Below are 21,180 nucleotides of genomic sequence, written 5' to 3' on the forward strand. Positions count from 1 at the left end.
CCTGGCCACGCGAAAATTAAAGACGGGCGGATTCCTTTTCACTGTACTTGGCGCGACTTGAAATCAATTTGTACATTTAATCTGGAAGTAGGCATACGCATCCACTGTGTTGCTCCAAAACCTGTTACCTCCCTTCTACAAAAGTGTGCCAGCTTCGTAGTCAATTCTGTATCCTGTTCTGATGGCATGTTTACCTAACTGCTGCTGCTACAGTACAGTGTGTACTTTATTTCTGTAGCTTCGGGAAAAAAGTCTGATTGTCAAACAGGGAGGAGGGGGAAGGGGGGCAAGGAAACCGGAGAACCAGCACCAAGCTCTAAAGGATCTCTCATAACCCAGCCTATGAAGTGTCGCTTTTCTGATACAGGTAAACACGAATTCCCAGGGAGTAGACGTCTGTATGAAATCTGTGTTCCAGAAGACGTAAAGCTTTGCCGATTGCCAAACACTGTAATACTTACTTGGTGGCTGGGGGGGAGGGGGGGGCGGAGGGGGTGGCTGCCCCCAAATCCACTCACACGAATAAAAGAAATACTTCCTTTCTGTACAAATGGGTAACCTGCAGTGAAAAGAGAATCGTGGTGGCTGTCGTATTTGTCCTGCGAGATACCAATAAATAGTCAAATCTAAACGCTGACTAATGGTAACTATTCCTAAGCGAGTTCTGCTCACACTCACGCTGCTTCCCAAGGAGATCCCCGCCTTTTTTAGGTCTAGCCTACAAGACAGACCAAGCTACTAAGGACCGACTGTTAACAGCTGCGAGGCACAGTGTGTGCTTATAGTGGGCTTATAACCTGCCCATCAGTTACCACTGGATGGCTTTACTGTCACCCATTTGCTTGCTTCTTATTCGTTAGCTTGTCCGGGCTTGCCTTCTTCTTCTGTGTTTGCCCTTCCCCTGAATGTGTGTGGCTCTGTGGGGGGGGCTCTGTGTGTGTGGGGGGGCTGTGTGTGTGTGGGGGGGCTGTGTGGGGGTGGGCTCTGTGTGTGTGTGTGTGTAGGTGTGGGTCTGTGTGTGGCATTTGCGAGAGATTAAGCTATTGGCATTGTAAATGACAATGCCATTTATTTATCTGTTTTCAAAACCAACACATAAATGACAATTTTGTCATTTACAAAGCCAATAGCTCTAACTTTTGCAAAGGCGAAACCTTTGCATTGTAAATGCTTGTTACAGAAGGGGATAGGCCTTGTTAAGCTTGCATCTGAAGTGTAATGATGCATGTCTGGCCATGCGTCCCCGATCGGCAACGGCTGACAGAACAGCTGATGGTTGCCGATTTGTGCGCAGATAGCGGAAAGAGACAGTCAGTTTTGAATTAGAAAATAAATATATAGAGAGAGTATATATTAAGGAAGTTGTGAGGTAAAATAAAGAATTTAGGAGATGGCAGAGGAAAGTGATAGAACACAACAAGATGTGGAGAAGCAGGTGATTAGACAGATAACCGACAAGAAATAGAGAAAAAATCCAGGAGACCGTTAAAAAATTAATGAAAGAAGGAAAAATTAAGCTGTAAAGCAAGAGGAATTTCAAACTCTCTCAGAGGAGGATGAGTCACAGAATAGAGGTCCAGGAGGCAAATCTTACAAGAAACAAAAACAGAGATGTAGCTGAACTGATGGAGAATAAGACAGGTGTATCCTGCAAGTACAAGGCGGCACAAAAGAAGGGCAGGTATACCCTGTGAAGGAAAGAGGCAAACAGCCTAAATAGACAGAATAGAATAAAAGTACAGAGTTTGATAAATATATCCTTAATTTGGGATATGAGGGACCAGATGATTTTTCAGGCATTCATAGTACAAAGACGTTAAAAAAAAAAAAAAGGGTGAAAGATACTTTGTTCAATCAGGCACAGATACGATACCCGCGAAGCTCAGAATGGTGGCCGTTAGGGCATGGTGCTAAATACATAAAATATTCGAATGAGATCTGAGTGTTCACAGCCAGTAATCAAGGGCAAAGAGCCTATGAACCCAAATTTAGATCCAGACCTCATAACAAAGTTGGGTCGGGATCAGAGAAAAGGCCTTGAAAAGTCTTTGAAACAATGTGGAGACAGACTTCTTGAGGTTTTGGGGCCTGTTGCTAGGATCTTTGATATGGTAGAATCCTATTTAAGTAGTACAGATCTTGATATTGATCTGCTGCTGGGCTGGAGCCAAAGGGCAATCTATTTTATTGGCAACGCAGATGCAGGACTTATAGCAGAAAGATGTAAAGCGGTCCTGCTTAGGATAAGCCCTAAACTAGGAAATTTCGCAAAAAAAAACACTAGGGAAGAGTACTAAGGACTTTTGTTTGGTGCTCGGTTGGTTTAGTCGCTAGGTAAACATGTCCAGACTTTCACAGCCCTTGACAAGGAGCAGGTCTAGATGAGAAAAGTTTTCGGAGACCGATATTTATATGGCCGGGCCAGAAGGTAGGGTCAGTCTTTCGGCTGCACTTACTACAGAGGCCCTATTCACAAGCAGGAGGGAGTCCACAAAGAGGAATTTTCAGAGGCAGCTCATATTCAGGAAGTTTCCATACTCTATTAGAAGGTACAGAACTAACTGTGGTAAAGCGCAAGGGTCCCAGACAGGATCTCAATCAGGGCAAGGTGAGTATGAAGACAGTAATTTGTCCTATCCAGAGTAAGACAGGAGGGAGGTTGAAATGTTGTTATCTCAAAGCATGGGAAAAGATAGCAAGAGTTTCCAGGGTGTTGGAAACAGTAAAGGTGAAACAAGAGATCATTACAATGTTGGAAAAAGGGGCAATGGTAAATGTATACTGGAAGAACAAAAGGGTTTTTTAAGTACTCTTTTTGTAGTGAAAAAAAGGACAAGGGATGGAGACCAGTAATACATTTATGGGAGTGGAATTATTTTATGCTCTACACACATTTCAAGATGGAGGGAATCCATCTTTTGATAGACAGTTTAGTGGACAAAGACGAGTTGGTAAATCTAGATTTAAAGGACACTTATTTTCCAGTAACAATAGCGCAAATAAGTTAGCAGTATCTTCAGTACAGATGGAAAGGTCACTTCACTGGTCTCCCTTTTGATCCATCGTCAGCACCGTGGTGTTTTTCAAAGGTGTGGGGACTAGTAGCGAGTTACATCAAAGGGGGAGTGTGATTATTTATCTGGACGGCACATTGATTATGAATCAAGGTGAAGAGACAGTTGCAGTTACCAGTCAGGAAAATGACTTTTCGATTCAGTCAATTTTTCCAGGGCCTTTACATTACAGGGCTTTGCAAAGACTCAAGAAATTAGGTTTGAACAAGGGTCGGTTGTATCGAGACAGAGTGAAGTTGACTGCAGAGGCGCAAGAGTAGTTGAACTGGTGGGTGGAAAATTTGCAGGCTTGAAATGGCTGGGCAATTTTTGGAGCAAGGATGCAAGCAATCTAGGATGGGGAGCAAGACTCGATGCTCAGGAGACAGGAGGAAGATGGAGTATTTTGGAAAGGGAGGCACATATCAATTGTTTGGAAATGAAAGCAGGAGAATTAGCAATTCGCAGTTTCGGGAGTTAGGAGTTGGCTGTGGAAGATCCAATATTGATAAAGGCAGGAAAAGGGCTTTTGCGAGATGTGGCCAGAAGAGAACATCCTTTGGTGGAATTAAGAGTACTCAATCTTCTAGTTTGGAGAATTATCAGGAAATCAGATAGAATTGCTCAGTTATCAGCAGAAGCTTCGGAGTTATTATACAAGTCATGGGCACCAGGAACTAGAAAGAGATATTCAAGTGCATGGAACGTTGAAAGGGACCTGGATCCCCTTGAGTTGGATGAGATTATAGTTGCGAATTTCTGGGCAGATTAATATATAAAAATATAAAAATAATTTGACTTGAAGAACGGTCAATTGTGATAGATCGTCGATTGCAGCAGGTCAATCTCTGGTTGACGGATTGTCTGTAGACAAGGGGACAATTAGTCTGTCGAATTATCAAGGGCATTAGTTTAAGGAACCCACCAGTGCAAGGTACAGTACTCTTTGGGATGTTAATCTGATTTTCAAGTTGTTTGATAAATGGCAAGGTAACAAGAATCTGAAAAAAACATTTAGAATGGAAATTAGACACTTTATTGTGTATGGTTTCAGTTAAGAGGGTTTCAGATGTAAGAGCTCTGCAGACCACAGGTAGGTTTCATCACCCACTGGGTGTGTTATTTTAAGTGAGAAAGACAACTAAAACTATGACAGATGCTTTTTTTTTACCCCAGGTTTGATGATCATCCAAAGCGGTGTGTAATGAGATGCATTTAAGTGTATGAGGCAACAGTGAGGGAGTTCAAAAGTGTAGGAGTGGAACAATTACTCATCTCGTATATGAGGCCGCATTGAGCAGGTTCTATGGAAACAATAGCAAGATGGGTAAACAATGCATGATTCAGGTGTGAATCTGAATAGGTTCAAGGTGCATTCTATACAAAGAGCAATGGCATCGAAAATGTTAAATGGTAATTTACGTGGAAATTTGAAAGCAGCAGATTGGTCAAATGATAGAGTTTAGACAGTTCTATTTTAAGCCAGTTAAGTATGTTGCAGACCTACTTATGAAGGACTTAAAACATGCATAAAGATAGCCTCTGGTCTTGACGTAAAATATTGATTCTGAGGTTAACTGTTTAGAGAATCGTGATTTTGTTAACAACAAGGAGGCTAGCATTATCGCTCCCTCCCAGACTTGAGGTGGGTGAATAAAATAGTGACGGTAAAGAAATGGTGTCAACAAAGAAGGTTGACTGCAATTGTTTGTATGATGCTTTATAGGAGCATAATTTAAGGATAGTTTTTAGGAAATTTCAGAGTCTCAGTGAAATGAGTTTAAGGGAGGAGTTAGAAGACAGTTCAAGAAGTTCACAGATGTGGAGAAGAAACAAAAGAGGATGAGATTGGAAGGTTGGGGATGTATGTACTCCATGGATGTTCTATTGATCTAGTACTTCATGTTGTTCTATTTGAAGCTTTTATGATGCTCAGAAGTGGTAAATAAAAGGTTGTGCATAATGCTAACCTCCTTGTCTTTTATAAAATCATGATTTTCTATACAGTTAACTATGAGAATAGACAATCTCTTGAAGCTCTGCTGAGAGCATCTGCTTCAACGTTTAACACCCAAAGGTGTCTTGCTGGGATCTCGAGATTTCTGGCTAACAGTCTGCATCAAATGGTTTGTGCTTCTAAGAACTGGACTCTCAACCTTGTTCCCACCTAGCTGGTCGCAGTAAAGTCAGTCTGAACCAGGAAAGACTAATATTACCTATGGTAGAAAGGACCAGACAAACCACCCAAATTCAATGAGTTTCATAGGATACAAAAATCATCCCAGATGATGGAGTTGGTCCATGGCAACTTCCCACATCATGAAAAATTGTTTGGGGATTTCGGATTATAATTGTTAAGAGTAACTCTTGAAGTAACAACCTCCTTCATAACAATCTGTTGAAAACACCACCATGGCATTGTTTGCAGAGCAGCCTGTGGACTAAGTTAGTTTGATATTTCAGTTCCATAAAAAATTGTTTGATTAGTCTCCTAAGCTCTGCTGCAATAGTCTTGATCAGGTGTGCCTGAACTAAAATTAAACTTCAAAATGCCACTAAGCCCAGCAGAGAAGACGTTTGAAGCACTTTTGGAAACTATGTATTCTGAGAAAAGAAAATGAAAAAATGTTGGATAGAAAAAGTCTCTACTCCGACGGAAACACTTTCATTCTGAATGCCCCTAGGTGATGACTAACAAGCTGGAAATGAACAGAACTTTCAATAACTGTTTACCCGAACCTGAAACGCGTCAGCACAACTACAAGAGCTAAAACATTACATCAAGTGTTATAGACAAATAGACATATGTTTCATTGCTCTTGTCACTTGACGTTGCTTTGTATGATTTATGAATAAGAATTGATTTTGAAATATTGAAAAACGGAAATTTCAATGTCTATTGTTACTTGGATGTCTTTTGCTTTATTTGTAATTTTCGTAAGGTTTGCCTTGTCCAATATGTAATAGTTTTATATGTGTAAATAAGTGATTTATGTGGTTCATGTATATGTATTCCCCCTTTTTTTTAGCCAAAAAGTAAACTTCAATAAAAGATTTGCTACAGAAAATATAAGTGAAAGGTATAAATAAAAGTACCGGACCAGATTTAATGAATCTTTCTATTTGGTCTATATAATAACTGTATTACAAACAAAGTGTGGGCATTTGTTTATTGTTATGGGTTGTGGAAGACAACATGGTGGTGGGCCTGGAGGTTGCCAGAGATCTCTCATTCAGGAGACAGGTGTGCATCTCCCTTACAGGGAAACTACAACAGTGCACCTGAGCCTCTGCTTGTCACCAGGACTGTAGTGGAGAAGACCATGAAGAGAGGGAGCATAGTTCATCAAAGTTCAGCCAGTGTGTTGCATGGGCATACTCTGCCTGTCGTGGATGCACCCACTCTGGCTTCTAGACACTAAGAAGCATTGGAGGAGTTTTTGAACCAGTGGGAAACTTTGGGGGTTCTAACCATACCCCTCAAGTGACATGACTGGTGGAGATGAGGAGCATGAGAATAAATTGCCATCAAGAAGTGATATACTCATCCAAATGGCACCGCAGGCCTTTCAACACCCTCTATACACAAAGGTAATTGCAACAGGTGGCATCTTGGCAGCAAAGAGAAATACTTGGTCATAGTGCATAAAGTAACAGTATACCTATCACGAAAGATTCCATCTCAGAAACCCTGACTGGAGAAAATATTTTTAAGGCTTTAAGATTTGTGCCTTCTCCTTCAAGATTCTTTTGGTGAATCGACTGGAAAACTCTTGAAGGTGCAGTGAAAATGGCAAAAACTCACCATTGCGAGTTTAGATAATTCCCGATAAAAGGCCACTTACAGTGACATCCCGAGACTCTTTGTCAACGAGGTTCTTATCCGGAGACTCTCCCAAGAGGTTATATTCAACCAACTAAAAAACTCAGGGGTGATGGAGATAGAAAAAGTTTAAAGACTACAGAATTCAGTAATACTTCAGCATAAGAAGTCGTCCAGCATGCCTTCTAGCAGACAGGGAAAACACAGCTAGGGGGCTGAAAAAAACATGATATTCTCTGAAAATACTAGGCCCACTATGTGAGGATACTAACAAATTCACTGCATAAAAAAACCCAACAAAAAAACTAACAATTGCTTTTGGCTGTAACACTACTTTACAGCACCTGTTGCAAGGCTAAAGATGGTGATGGAGTGCAGAACACATATTTTTTTTCTAATTGGATGATGCTGAATCATTCCTCATTGATGTATGAGAAAATATTGGACAAAAGGAGATAAGTGACTGATTCAAAAGCAGTTCAGTGCTTCCTCAAGGTGCTCTATATACAGCTAACTTGGATGTTGCCGGACTATATTTTGGCATGTAATAGCAATATTAATGTTACTGTCCTGCTTCTGGGGATCAGTAAGACAATTTCAAAATGTGTAGTTTTCTTGTGCAGACACTAAATATGGATATTGACTAGTGTATTGTCTTGAGATACAGGGCGTGTGAAGGAGTGGGAGGGGGGGTTCAATTTAAATAAAAAGTTCTAGAGGTAATGGAAGTTAAGACATTTAGCAGTGGGCCAGTTACCAAAAAGGTTCAGAGATGCAACCGTAATCATAAACAATGAAAGTATCATTGGAGGCTTTAAATAAGGTGCCTCATTTGCACTTTTGAGAACTTCCAATAATGCCGATCGTTCAACCTGATACAAAAACCACCTAATTTAGAATTGGTAGAATCGGGCATGGATGGTGGTGGGGTTTAAAGTGTTCTTCTATGCTCTTTTCCATTTTTTGGAATTGCCCCAATATTTTCTCCCAACTGGCCCGGGGAGTGCCACCACAGCCACATCACAGGTCAGGTCCTTTGAGCCCTAGCAACTGTAGCTGTACCAGTGTACTTCAATCCTGGCCTGAAGCAGCCCTGCTACTCCAACATTAGGGCCCTAGAAGCAGCAACGAAAACACATGCAGTATCCGCAGAGCACCCTCGTTTGCCCACTACTTGCCTTAAATCTAAAGTCATTTAATATGCTTTGTAGCAAACTGTACCTGGCACAGTTGGAACACGGGTGGCTGGAACACTGGGAAGTTTGGCAGGTTCATCCTCTCCCACATTCAGCAATTCCTTCTCCAAGTCCTCTTGTTCCATTTCCTCTAACTCAGCCAAGAGTTCATCCTGTGTGACAAAGGTACAGATTACTAGCCCGTGCTCAAGAAGTCAACAAAGAAATAGGACTGAAGGTGGAGGAGAGAAACATATTGAAAGGAAGGAAGGTGGGTAACAAAATGAGGAGAATGTAAGAATAGAGATCATACAAAGGAAAACAAATAGGGCTAGCAATAAAGTAAAAGGCATGACAACAATTACAAATCATCAATTGACAGCTAAATATGATGAAAAAGTAGAGGGAGAGCTGGTAAAATCAACTCAAAAAGAAAAACCAGTAATGGGGAAAATATTACTCAAAAGGGATTGAATGAGAAAAGGTAAAAAATGCGAGGACAGAGGGAGGACAAGGGGAACAAGCATTTGCAATGCAATAGGTCTCGCATTAGGAAAGTTTGAGCTATTGGTATTGTAAATGACAAATTATTTATTTACTTGTTGGTTTTGAAAATAGCGAAATTAATAGCTTTGCTATTTACAATGCCAATAGTTTTAACTTTCGCAAATGTGAAACCTATAGCATTTGTAATGCAATATGTGTTGTATTTACGTGACTTAGATGTATTGATATTACAAATAAAAATGGCTTTTATTTTTTTAATACTTAACTAAACGTTATTGTAATTTATAATGGCAATAGCTTTTGTAAATGACTTTTCTGAAGATTATGTTCATTGTATTTTATTGTGACGAAAATCCAAGAACAGAAGTGAAATATTAACATTTTTTTGTGACATTTGTAATAAAGCTTGAAACATTGAGAGGACATATTTGAACCAGTTGTTGTTGAATAGTTGCACAGATTGATGCTGTGGTGGCGCAGAGTGATGTTGTGGTGGCGACGAGTGATGCTGTGGCGTTCAGTGATGCTGTGGTAGCGCATAGTGAGGTTGTGGTGCCCCTGAGTGATGCTGTGGTGGTGCTGAGTGATGCTATGGTGATGCGCTAGATAGAGGGAGGGTGATAGATAGAGGGAGGGCGATCGATAGAGGGAGGGCATTAGATAGACAGATAGATAGAGTGATGGCGATAGACAGATAACGTTATTTATGTTGCATTGAGTAGAGTGTAAGTATGAGGTGTGAAATTATATGGCACTGAGTGGTATTATGTGGAGTGTATTTACGTTGCATTGAGAAGAGTGTAGTTATGTGGCGTGTAATTATGTGGCACTGAGTGGTAATCTGGGGAGTGTATGTTGTATTCAGTAGAGTGTAATTTTGTGCAGTGTAATTATGTGGCACTGAGTGGTATTTGGAGTGTATGTTGCATTGAGTGCAGTGTTAGTATGTAGCATATAATTATGTGGCACTGTGTGGTATTATACGGAGTGTATTTATGTTGCATTGAGTAGAGTGTAATTATGTTGCATGTAGTTATGTGGCACTGACTGGTATTATGAGGAGTGCATGTTGTATTTAGTAGAGTGTAATAGTGTGGCGTGTAATTATGTGGCACTGAGTGGTATTGTTCGGAGTGTATGTTGCATTGAGTGCAGTGTAATTATGTAGCATATAATTATGAGACACTGACTAATATTGTGTGGAGTGTGTGTTGCATTCAGTAGAGTGTAATTATGTAGTGTGTAATTATGTGGCACTGAGTGGTATTTGGAGTATGTGCATAGAGTGCAGTGTCATTATGTTGCATATAACTATGTGACACTGAGTGATATTTGGAGTGTATGTTGCATTGAGTGCAGTGTAATTATGTGGTGTGTAATTATGTGGCACTGAGTGGTATTTGGAGTGTGTGTTGAATTGCATGCTATGTAATTATGTGGCATGTAATTATGTGGCACTGAGTGGTATTTGGAGTGTAGGTTGCATTGAGTGCAGTGAAATTATGTGGCGTGTAATTATGTGGCACTGAGTGGTATTTGGAGTGTATGTTGCATTGAATGCAGTGTAATTATGTGGCGTGTATTTATGTGACACTGAGTGGTATTTGGAATGTATGTTGCATTGATTGCAGTGTAATGATATGGCGTGTAATTATGTGGCACAGAGTGGTATTTGGAGTGTATGTGGCATTGAGTGCAGTGTAATTATGTGGTGTGTAATTATGTGGCACTGAGTGGAATTTGGAATGTATGTTGCATTGAGTGCTGTGTAATTATGTGGCGTGTAATTATGTGGCACTGAGTGGGATTTGGAGTGTATGTTTCATTGAGTGCAGTGTAATTATGTGGAGTGTAATTATGTGGTACTGAGTTGTATTTGGAGAGAATGTTGCATTGAGTGCAGTTTAATTATGTGGTGTGTAATTATGTGGCACTGAGTGGTATTGTGTGGAGTGTGTGTTGTATTCGGTAGAGTGAAATTGTGTGGCTGGCTGGCTGGATGGATGAATGGATGGATGAATGGACAGTGTAAGAGAGAGTTCATACAGTGACTGAGAGCTTGGGAAGGACAGAGGAAGAGAAAACGTGTAATAAAGAGGGACGGAAAAACAGAAGATGAGTTAGAAACAGAAGAAAGCGAGAGAGAACAGAGAGAGAGAGAGAGGGAATGCTGAAGAGGGACAGAGAGGGTGAACACGTAAGATTGATTGATAGAGAATGAGGGGCAAAGAAAATGAGTGAAAAAGAAAGGATGAATGGAGAGAGGGGGAGATAACAAAGGCAAAGAATGAGAGAGACTTAGAAGGAAAAGAGGAGGAGTGAGAGAAAGAGAAAAATACTAGAGAATGGGAGAAACACAAGGCAAAGGGAGAGTATAATAGATACAGCGAGAGTCAGAGAACATCTTGTTAGGTCATAAAAGAAAGATTGTATAAGACAATGAAAAAGCGTAAAAGAGAGAGAGGGAAAGAGATAGGGGCATGGAGAGAAAGTAAAAGATATAACTGAAGAGATTTACATCCAAGTATCTGTCGGCCCTGAGACCCTTCCTTTGAAGGAAACAAGTTACACGTCCTCACCCACCCCCCCTAAAACACGGGGAGACAGAGGTTTCCCGTGGAGTAGCCTTAGTGAGGTACTCCCCGAGTTTACTGAGAGGGAAGTTAAGCACGAGATTCACGAGGCTGGACATCAGCCCTGCTTTCATGAGTGCTTATGTTTTCACTCCTCTGTTTCCTGTTGCCATGACCCATGTGCCCGATCCCAACCCCTGTCAAATTGCCTTCACATTCGAACATAGGCCAACTCTTAATACAAGGTTCATGATTAAAAAACTATTAATGTTAGGATGAGAAGTAAACAGTCGCAAATTGATCACTATGCATGGCTGACATTAGAGACACACAAACTTGAATACAAATTTATGTAGCCGCATATTTGCTCTCAACATATTACTTTTTTATCTATTCCTACATTCGAACAATTCTCCTTACCTATATGCAAAGAGCTGTGCGCGCCCTCTTTGGAGGTTTCAGGTACCCTCCTATCGCCCGCCCCTTTCATTTGTGCTCCTTCGGGGATTCGGAAACGCTGTTTAACCTGGGTTTATACATGCAAGTCACACAGAAAAATCAATCATAAAGCAATAAAGAGGACTCCCGTTTTTCTCCCCTTGTAGGATCTTGTACAGCCTGACCGCTTCTCACTCAGGCAATCCACTTTGCTTTGTAATGAAATTGCAGCTAGTTTTTATTTTCCATTTAATTGCATGATTCTCTTTTTTAACACGGTGTGGTGCAAGCTTCTGGCGCACACACACACAGAAGATGGTAGGGCACATGTATCCTTCCGTCAAATACAGTAACAGGTGGTGTCCAGGGTAGAGGCAGGGATCAGAGATCTGAAGCCATCACAGGTATCTTCCAGATGTCTGTGTCCGCTATAACAAGCAGCCAGGCTCCGCTTCCTCCACACATTTTCTGTTGCTTTCTGATAAGGGCTAAGGGCACCACTATAGGCAAGCACTGGGAAGTTCTACACAATCTGTCTCCGGCTGCAACATGGGGACTTCGCTCCCATCTGACATAAATCTTTCCAGGGGTTATGAAGTGAGCTGAGACACGATGTTACCACTGAGTGATGCCCAAGAAAAAGAGCTGTTTAATCTAGCAAATGTAAAAGAAATATAGACACTGCGAAACCAACTGACTTCATTTCTGCTATAACTTTACATGTCTTCTTTGTTGAATATCACAGTTTCTCGCATATATTAGTTTTGAAATACAAACAGAAACAAGCGCAGGGTAGTCACAAGACTATATTTTATTGGCTTGGCCCGCATTTTTATGTTAAAAGCAGTAAAAAAAAAAAATTCAATAACTTAATGAGCATTCGAAATCACCGCCGCAGCCCTGCTCCGTGTAAACCGGAAGTCAGGCACTTTTGGCCGAGACGGGGGCGGGGCCTGCAATCCAGCAGGAAGTTCCGCCCGCCGCCGAGGAAGCAGTGAAGCCGGCCGACTCCGACCAGCGCTGCAGAGGAGACACGAAACACGCCGAAAGAGCCCGGTGAGTGGGAGGGGAGGGGGGGGGGGGGGGGGAGGAGGGGGGGGGAGGGAGGGGGGGGAGGGGGGAGGGGGGGGGGGGCCAGGGCTAATGTGAAGGCCTGTGTGTATGCGTGTGTGCGTGTGTGTGTGTGCATGTGTGTGCGCATGCGTGACTGTGTGTGATTGAGAGAATGCGAGGCAGGGGATAGTGTGCCTGCGTGTGCATGCGCGCGCCTGTGTGTGTGTGCGTGCATGCAGAGGGGTGGGGGCTGCCTGTGTCTGTGTGTGAGCGAGGGCTTGCGCCTGTGTGTGTGCGTGCGTGCATGCAGAGGGGTGGGGGCTGCCTGTGTCTGTGTGAGAGCCAGGGCTTGCACCGCGCATGCGCAGGTATCAGACGCGCGCTCCCGCGAGGAAAAACGCTCGTAACAGATTGGTGTCCTCATTCCCAACTCATTCCCCATACGGGCTACAAAAGGTCTGAAGCAGACACTCTCAATGCTCACGCATTGAGAGTAAGGTCTGCTCGACCTAAAAATGTCAAGGAAAAATATAAGAGAAGGATGGAAATATATGGAAAAAGCAAAAATAGCATGTTAATAGGGTGCAGATAATACCTCATCCACATCGTCTGCGAACCCCATCGGCCGGGAGATGGCATCCGAAATCTCCTGTGCCAGTTCTTGCTGCTCTGTGATATCTGCCATGAGATCATCTACCTTATCCACGTCCCTGCAACACAACAAAAAATGTAACTACCAACAATTTGACAAAGATCAAAAAATAAAAATTCAGTGTTTAAACAATTAGAACAACCAAAAGGTTTCATCACTCTTGGCTGTGGTCGCACAATAGGGTTAACTTCAAAGATCTGTATACAGTTATGCAGGTATCCCTCTTTTCATGATTGCCATAGGTCTAGCCCAACCCCTCCCCCACCACCACCACTCTCCTTTAACAATACCCAAGTAGTAATCCAATAGGGAGAGGTAAGGTTGGAAAGGGGACATCGCTCTGGAGAGGTACCATTGACATGCCGGGCAAAGTTATGCTCCACCGAGCACCAATGAAAAAGAAGCAGCCAGTGTCTAATAGCATTGACTGTTTTTATTTATACTGCTCCTCACACTACATGAATAAAAATAATTAATCGCAGGACATTTGGGAAGGTCTTTTCTCGCGCTCTCATAACAAAAACGAAGTCCTTCGGGTGCGTGCACCAGGAAAATTTATCCACTAACACAGGTGTCTCCAACTAGTCAACCGTGAGCTACCAGTAGCTAACAGAAACCTTCAGAGTAGCTACCGTCCTGGAGTTCATTTTTAACTAAGAACTGCAATAGATGTAGTGTTGCGTTTTCCTTTCAAAGCTAAGGAAAGGCTATGTTTATTTTATATTATCAGCCTGCAGATAGCGGAGCTTGATAATGAGCAGCGCTTAGTCAAATTTGTGACGCATGTGTGTCACATAGGTTCAGAACTGAAGCATTGAGGTATTTTACTCTTGAATAAATTCGTTCTCAACTCAGTATTGGAGTATGAGAACAGAATTATATTTCGGAATGTTTTAAAATAAGAAAAATGTAAATGAAATGTTAATTAATAAGTTCCCTCTTCAAAAAAAAATCTCGCTTTTCAAAGTGTCACATTTACAGACAGCAGGCATTTTGCTCCCAGTGGCTGGAAGACAATGCCATATTTGTATCTGAAAAATACTGTTATTTTCTTTAATTTGGGAGAAATTTAAACTGAAGAATTTATTTTCTATGAAGACCATATTTCTCTACTTTAAATAAAGCCAATTATGTCCCAATGCATTATGAAGCATGTTTATTCACTTTAAATTTCTCACATTTAAACAAATGACTGTGGTGTCCGGTTATAAATATGGCACCATGTCCACAGGCCACCTGTAGTAACGCATGCTTTTTATAAAGACACTGACATGTGAGAAAATTACAATGGGTTTTATGTTGTGCATCTAAACAAAGTTAACTTCCGTTGAATTTTCTAACAGTTCAAAGTGTCTTTTACACACAGAAGACATTTTGCTCCCAGTGACTGGTAGATGTTCTACCATATTTATAACTGAAACGCTCCTTATTATGAACATTTCTGCATAACATTTTTCTGCACTGTAAAATTACCCCATATAAAAATGGTTGTGTTGTACATGTAATGGTGAAAATTACAAAAAACAATTTGATGGACAGAATGTAGATCAATGTCTTACATTCACCCCAGTACAAGGATCTGGGCCTAAATCCATCGTTTTTTGCACTCCACACCACCCTGGGTCGGATAATGGCTTTATGCAAATCAGCTCTGACCCTGTGCCCCATGGGAACAGTCCAGTCCGAACTACAAAAGCCATATCTTTCCCAGACCGGAATCAAGCATCCGAGGACCGGACCGGTTTCGAGGTAACACCTCTCATCAGCCCGGCTAGCTTGACTCCAGTGGTGTGGAGGCTCTGGGACCCACGTCTGAGCTACCCCAGTACACTCAGGGAGAAAATTACAAAAAACAATTTGATGGACAGAATGTAGATCAATGTCTTACATTCACCCCAGTAAAAGGATCTGGGCCTAAATCCATCGTTTTTTGCACTCCAAACCACCCTGGGTCGGATAATGGCTTTATGCAAATCAGCTCTGACCCTGTGCCCCATGGGAACAGTCCAGTCCGAACTACAACAGCCATATCTTTCCCAGACCGGAATCAAGCATCCGAGGACCGGAACGGTTTCGAGGTAACACCTCTCATCAGCCCGGCTAGCTTGACTCCAGTGGTGTGGAGGCTCTGGGACCCACGTCTGAGCTACCCCAGTACACTCAGGGAGAAAATTACAAAAAACAATTTGATGGACAGAATGTAGATCAATGTCTTACATTCACCCCAGTACAAGGATCTGGGCCTAAATCCATCGTTTTTTGCACTCCACACCACCCTGGGTCGGATAATGGCTTTTTGCAAATCAGCTCTGACCCTGTGCCCCATGGGAACAGGTCCGGTCCTCGGATGCTTGATTCCGTTCTGGGAAGGACATGGCTTTTGTAGTTCGGACTGGACTGTTCCCATGGGGCACAGGGTCAGAGCTGATTTGCATATCGCCATTGTCTAACCCAGGGTGGTGTGGAGTGCAAAAAAACGATGGATTTGGGCCCAGATCTTTGGACTGGGTTCAGTGTGTGACATTGATCCACATTCGGTCCATCACCTGTTGTGTTTGCATATTGCGCCCTAAGTGCGCTGGGGATGCCCAGACGTGGGTCCCAGGCACTCCACACCACTGGAGTTAAGCTAGCCGGGCTGATGAGAGGTGTTACCTCGAAACCGGTCCGGTCCTCGGATGCTTGATTCCGTTCTGGGAAGGACATGGCTTTTGTAGTTCGGACTGGACTGTTCCCATGGGGCACAGGGTCAGAGCTGATTTGCATATCGCCATTGTCTAACCCAGGGTGGTGTGGAGTGCAAAGAAACGATGGATTTGGGCCCAGATCTTTGGACTGGGTTCAGTGTGTGACATTGATCTACATTCGGTCCATCACCTGTTGTGTTTGTACATGTAATGGTGCCACATAGGGCGAAAGGTATGTCCTGTGCAGCAAGTACATATGACACAGGCTCTTTATCACCCATAGACATAATTCACAGTCCTGTTCTGTAGGGTTGTAGGATCATGCACTTACTGACGCACACGGCGACCCTATCATAGTACCCTTAGTCACAGTTTGTTGTTCAAACCATAGTATTGGGCTCCATGGACATTAAGATTAAAGTCAATGAAGCTGGGCGAAGGGGTGTCTGGTAACAATGCGCAAGTTCAATGCCCTTCAATAGCTCACAACGATTTTCACAGATCAGAAATAGCTCTCATTACAGAAAAGGTTTGAGATCCCAGTGCTAGACTGAAGCCTTCCTATGCACTGTCCAAGATGGATACTGTTTACCACTAGTGTCCCAGGGTCACAAATACTATTGCATCTCAGTTGTAAAACCTGATTACTCCTTCTGGCCACTTGACTCTTTCTAGGTTGGAAGGGTGAGCCCTACGGCCAAACAAATTTGGGCTAGAAATACAAATGTCGTACTCCTGGACCAGGCCCCTTCACTAACCCATGCCCAGACTTGGGTCCTGAGCTCTCCATGGCACTGGAGTCAAGGTCTCCTGGCTGATGAGGTGAAACCCCGAAACCGGTCCTAGGATGCTCGTTTCCAGTCCAGAGAGGTCCTGGCCCGGTAGTTTGGGCTGGACTGTTCCCATTGGGCCCAGGGTCCAGACTGATTTGCACATGGCTGGGTTCAAACTGGAATGGCATGGGGAGCAAAAAAACGATGGATTTAGGCCCAGATCTCTGTACTGGGGTGAATGTATGACATTGTTCTGCATTCTGTCCATCAAGTGTTCCTTTTTCCAAACACTGGGTATCAAGCTAGAGACCTTTGTTGGCTGAACCTTACCTGCTGAGTTTCCAGCTCCCAAAAATATGGTGTTTAGCATTCCAAAGACCAAAAAAAATCCACCATGTACACAACAGGGACCAATTCCTGATAAGGCCACTGATACAAATTGGATATCAGGTATTAAAATCAGTAGTGACAAGAGAGCCGGACTTGAGTTTCTGTTTATAGCACAGTTCAAGCCACTGAAATTCATAAACCAGTTTAGGATCCAACTGGTTACTAGCTTGTTTAATAGATCAGAGGTAGTAGCAGGTTAGGGAGCACTACATAGTCGCCAAGGTTACCTCAAACTTAAATACTGGAATCTGCTGGTTAAAGTTTTCCAGTCACAGGGGCACGCACAGGACCGTGAGCACCTCTTCAAACTAATGGCTTTATCAGTCAGGTCCTCAACTGTGGTTTGAATTGTCAAGATCTCTGGAACGCTAGAGGCAGGAAAGAGTTCAAAATGGCTGTAGATTCTCAGGTAAACATCAAAATTGGTGCTCAATGCCATGCTGCAAGAATGAGTGCCCTCCTCTGCAGAATGAGCCACTGGTGAAAGTGGCATCCTACAAAGATAAGGATGGGTTGTGAAAGTGCAGGCTCGCCAGCTTGAAGACAGATGGCAAAGCAGCTCCGAGACCAAGATGATGCAGTTCATGGATTTGGTTTCTTCTGGCCAGCTGGGCTGATTGATGAGAGGCTATGCTCCCTTCAGCCCTTCTGGCAGACATCTGTCTGTTTAGGCTTTTATGGTGTGTACTCTCTGGTTAGCTGTGCTTTGTGCCGGAAAGATCAAGTCGGCTCCTCCTGGTCAGTCCTGCTCTTCATGCATAGATGTCTGTCATCGGGTCACAGTAGCACAAAACATTCCCTGTGCCTTTTTCTGTTTTTGCTGTTTTCCCTTTTTTACTGTTTACTTTGTCTGTGCCCCCTTTTCTTTTCCCTGCGCCTCCTTCAGCCTTTTCCTGCCTCCGTGCCCTCCATTGCAGCATTCCTGCCTCCCAGCTGACCCGTCTGCCCTCCCCCTAAGCCCTACTTAATGGCGGCTGTACCAATGGCAAGCCTGTCTGTGCCCGTCCGCACCCAGCAGCAGGAACCATTGCCTCCTGAATTGCCTCCGCTATGACTCCACGATCTCAACCCTGGAAGCAACAATAACGGACAGCTCTGGATGCCGAGCAACACCCACGGCACTCTCTCCTGCCTTCACTGCTGCAGCACCTTCATCCAACTCCATCACCCAACCAACCGACCCTCACCACACTCAAATCGCTCAACTGCAGCCTCCTCAATGTGCGATCCCTCCACAAACATGCCAGGGAGATTTGAGAGTTCTTCAATGGCACTTAACCCGCCGTCACCTTCCTTACAGAAACCTTGACGAATGCCAGCTCAGCACCAGACATCACCAACCCCGACAGCTACAAGATCATCAGCATGAAGCGCCCATACCAGCCAGGAGGAGGAATCGCCATCGCCCACAAAAGCACCCGCCACCTGACCACCCACCCAGAAGACCGCACAACCCACATGGAGCACCTGCACTTCCAGATCCAGACCAACCCGAAAATCCCCCTCTGTGGTAACCTCATCTACAGACCACCTGGCCCGCGCTCCCTTCACCGATGTTATCGACCTAATCACACCAAAGGTCCTCTCATCCACAGATTACTGTCACATGGTCACTGGAGTCATTGTCGACATCTTTAGGTTAGCATGAGCCCGGTAGCCATGATGCTGCTTTTACGCACAACACAGCATGTCTTGGTTTTTGCTTGACTGTTTATGTTTTTCACATGAGAACTCTGCTGTGCTCGTTCTCTGCCTGTTCCTGGAGTTTTGTCTGAGCATTGTGAGCAAGGTCGATAAACACTACCTCGTTATTCTGTTCCGGTCAGGCCATAGAACTTAGACAAAACATACCAATGCAGCTGTTTTTGCTGGAGAATCATACTTTGATATTATGGAGTTGCATGTTTAGGTGAAACACACTTGGAGAGGGACCTTTCCAGGAAGAAGAGCAACCCGCACCTGTGATGTAGAAATATAATCTATGGCCTGAGGTATGGGGTCTGCAGACAAAGCCCAGAGATCTTCTATTATATAATAATACTTCTGCTTACCAAGGAGAGGGCGATTAGGCTTTATAGTCCTTTATCCACTGTCTTTATAAAATGACATCCCCTTTATGATATACGGCCTTGATGCAATGCTAACTGTATTGATATTATGCATTTTGATGATGGTGGTGGCTTGTATACTGCATTTTAGTTAAAATAAATATTTTAAACTATTTTCGTGTCTCAGTCAGATCTTATTGTGGACAAGTACGAGAGTGTGGGCAAAGGTGTGCTGTTGTGAACCATTTTAGGACACTATAGTAATTTTCCCGATTCATGCCCTTATGTGGGTATAAATCACCATATCCTTACATAGGCATAGAAATCATAACCATATTTAGGCATAGCTCATGCTGTCCAAACACGGCAGGGCTACTTCCACGAGCTCCGAAAATCTACAACGATTTCTTGGAAAACTCAGCAGCTAGGGACTTTCCCTTGCTCGAGAACTGACTTGTTCAAAAACTCATTGAGTTTTCAAAGAAACCGAGAGTCTTTAATGACGTTATTATGTCCACCTTTACGTCAAACTCGGCACCTTCACTGTATAAATTCGCCCAAGCAAACACACGGTGGTTTGAAGCAGTTTGACTATCTACTTGCCCGACGCGCCCTGCTACAGCAAGTGCCGAAGGAAGCCGACCCTCCAGCAGACGCACTGAGAGAGACGCTGCCTTTTCTCCTGCCGAGAAATCCAGCTCCAGTGTTTCTAAGCTACCCTTGTGGGTTGTTGGGAAATCGAGTCCTGAGACTGACCTTCTCCATTCTAAACTAAGGTACGGAGCTGATTAGACCCTTAGAGAAATCTTGAGCAGATTCTTGGCAAAAGAATACTACATTTATGGTACACCTCACTTACTTCTTCCCTCTTACTAAGCTTAGGTTAGGTACACTGAGGTAGGCGTATTTTAGAAGCACCAGTTGAGTACTTTTAGCCTCTGTTATTTATGTATGTATTTAAAGTCTGTTTTTATTTCACCCCCGAAGAAGGGAGTACGCAAAAAAGTGGCATATACACGGCGATAACCCTACAACCCCACAGGGGCCGGCCACGGCAGAGGAAATGCAGTAAGATAACATGGAAATTGTGTTTGCTTCTCAACATTATACACAGCGTTCTGCCTACAACCCAATAGGGCCGGCCACGTCAGAAGATAGAGATACCATTCTGTCATGCCTAATAGTCACTGCCAATAAAACCTGGCCTCTAGGGCCGAGTGTAGACCAGGAACTAGAACTAATAGAACTACTGGACCAGAGCGGTCCAAATTACAACCAGGTGCCTAGGAAAAGGCAATAGAACAGAAAGGGTAACAGAAGAGAAGAAAAGGAAAGATCAGGAAAGAGGAGAGAAAGGACCTAGAGAACAGTGAAGGGACCAGTGGGGAAAGAGTCCTCACAGGCCCCGTCAGCAACAGGAGCACCCGCCACGTGCCACAGTACGGACTCCAGGGCTATTACACCACAGGCCTGTGTGAGGTAGGAGGAAGCACAGCATCGTCCACTAGATGCAGCGCCCTCAGTTTAGGGGGCATGTTTTGCGCATGTTCGGTTTTGCACAAATAGGTCACTAGAGGTTGCCATACCGCCTTGAAGCGTGTATTACGAGACTGCAGTCTAGCTGAGAGTAACTCCATGGTAATGACATGCCCGAGTCTCACAAACTACGCAGCAATGGGGGGTGCCTCCGTCTTCTTCCAGTACAGGGCAATGAGTTGTCTGGCAGAGCCCAGCATTTATAGCGCTATGGTCCAATCACTCCGGGTCAGTGCTAACAGATTCGCAGGTTTGATTCCCAGCAACAATGTACTAGCGGCATCAGGCAGAGGAAACCCCAGGACCCCCTTAATGTGACTCAGGACCTCCTTCCAGAAGACTGTTATCAAGAACGGCTAGGCGCTCGAACCGGGTAAAATCTTGGGTGGCCCCCGGGTATGTTGCATCCGTCAGGACCCAGTGTCGCAGCTGGAGATATTGCATCTCGGCCTCAGGCGGGAGTCGAAATTCC

At 43.6% G+C, this 21,180-nt stretch overlaps 1 protein-coding gene across 1 annotated transcript in view; it reads right to left on the reverse strand.

The window, feature by feature from the left end:
* CHMP4A (charged multivesicular body protein 4A) overlaps positions 1-21,180 on the reverse strand; it is a 51,750-nt gene that overhangs the window by 8,340 nt on the left and 22,230 nt on the right. Inside the window, exons 4-5 of the mRNA XM_086923728.1 lie at positions 13,218-13,332; positions 8,098-8,224 (exon numbers count right to left, since the gene is read on the reverse strand). Of these exons, the coding sequence (XP_086779854.1) occupies positions 8,098-8,224; positions 13,218-13,332 (242 nt within the window). The remainder of the gene's footprint in view (positions 1-8,097; positions 8,225-13,217; positions 13,333-21,180) is intronic.

This window comes from Lissotriton vulgaris, chromosome 5, assembly GCF_964263255.1.
Source record: "Lissotriton vulgaris chromosome 5, aLisVul1.2, whole genome shotgun sequence".
Taxonomy (NCBI): domain Eukaryota; kingdom Metazoa; phylum Chordata; class Amphibia; order Caudata; family Salamandridae; genus Lissotriton; species Lissotriton vulgaris.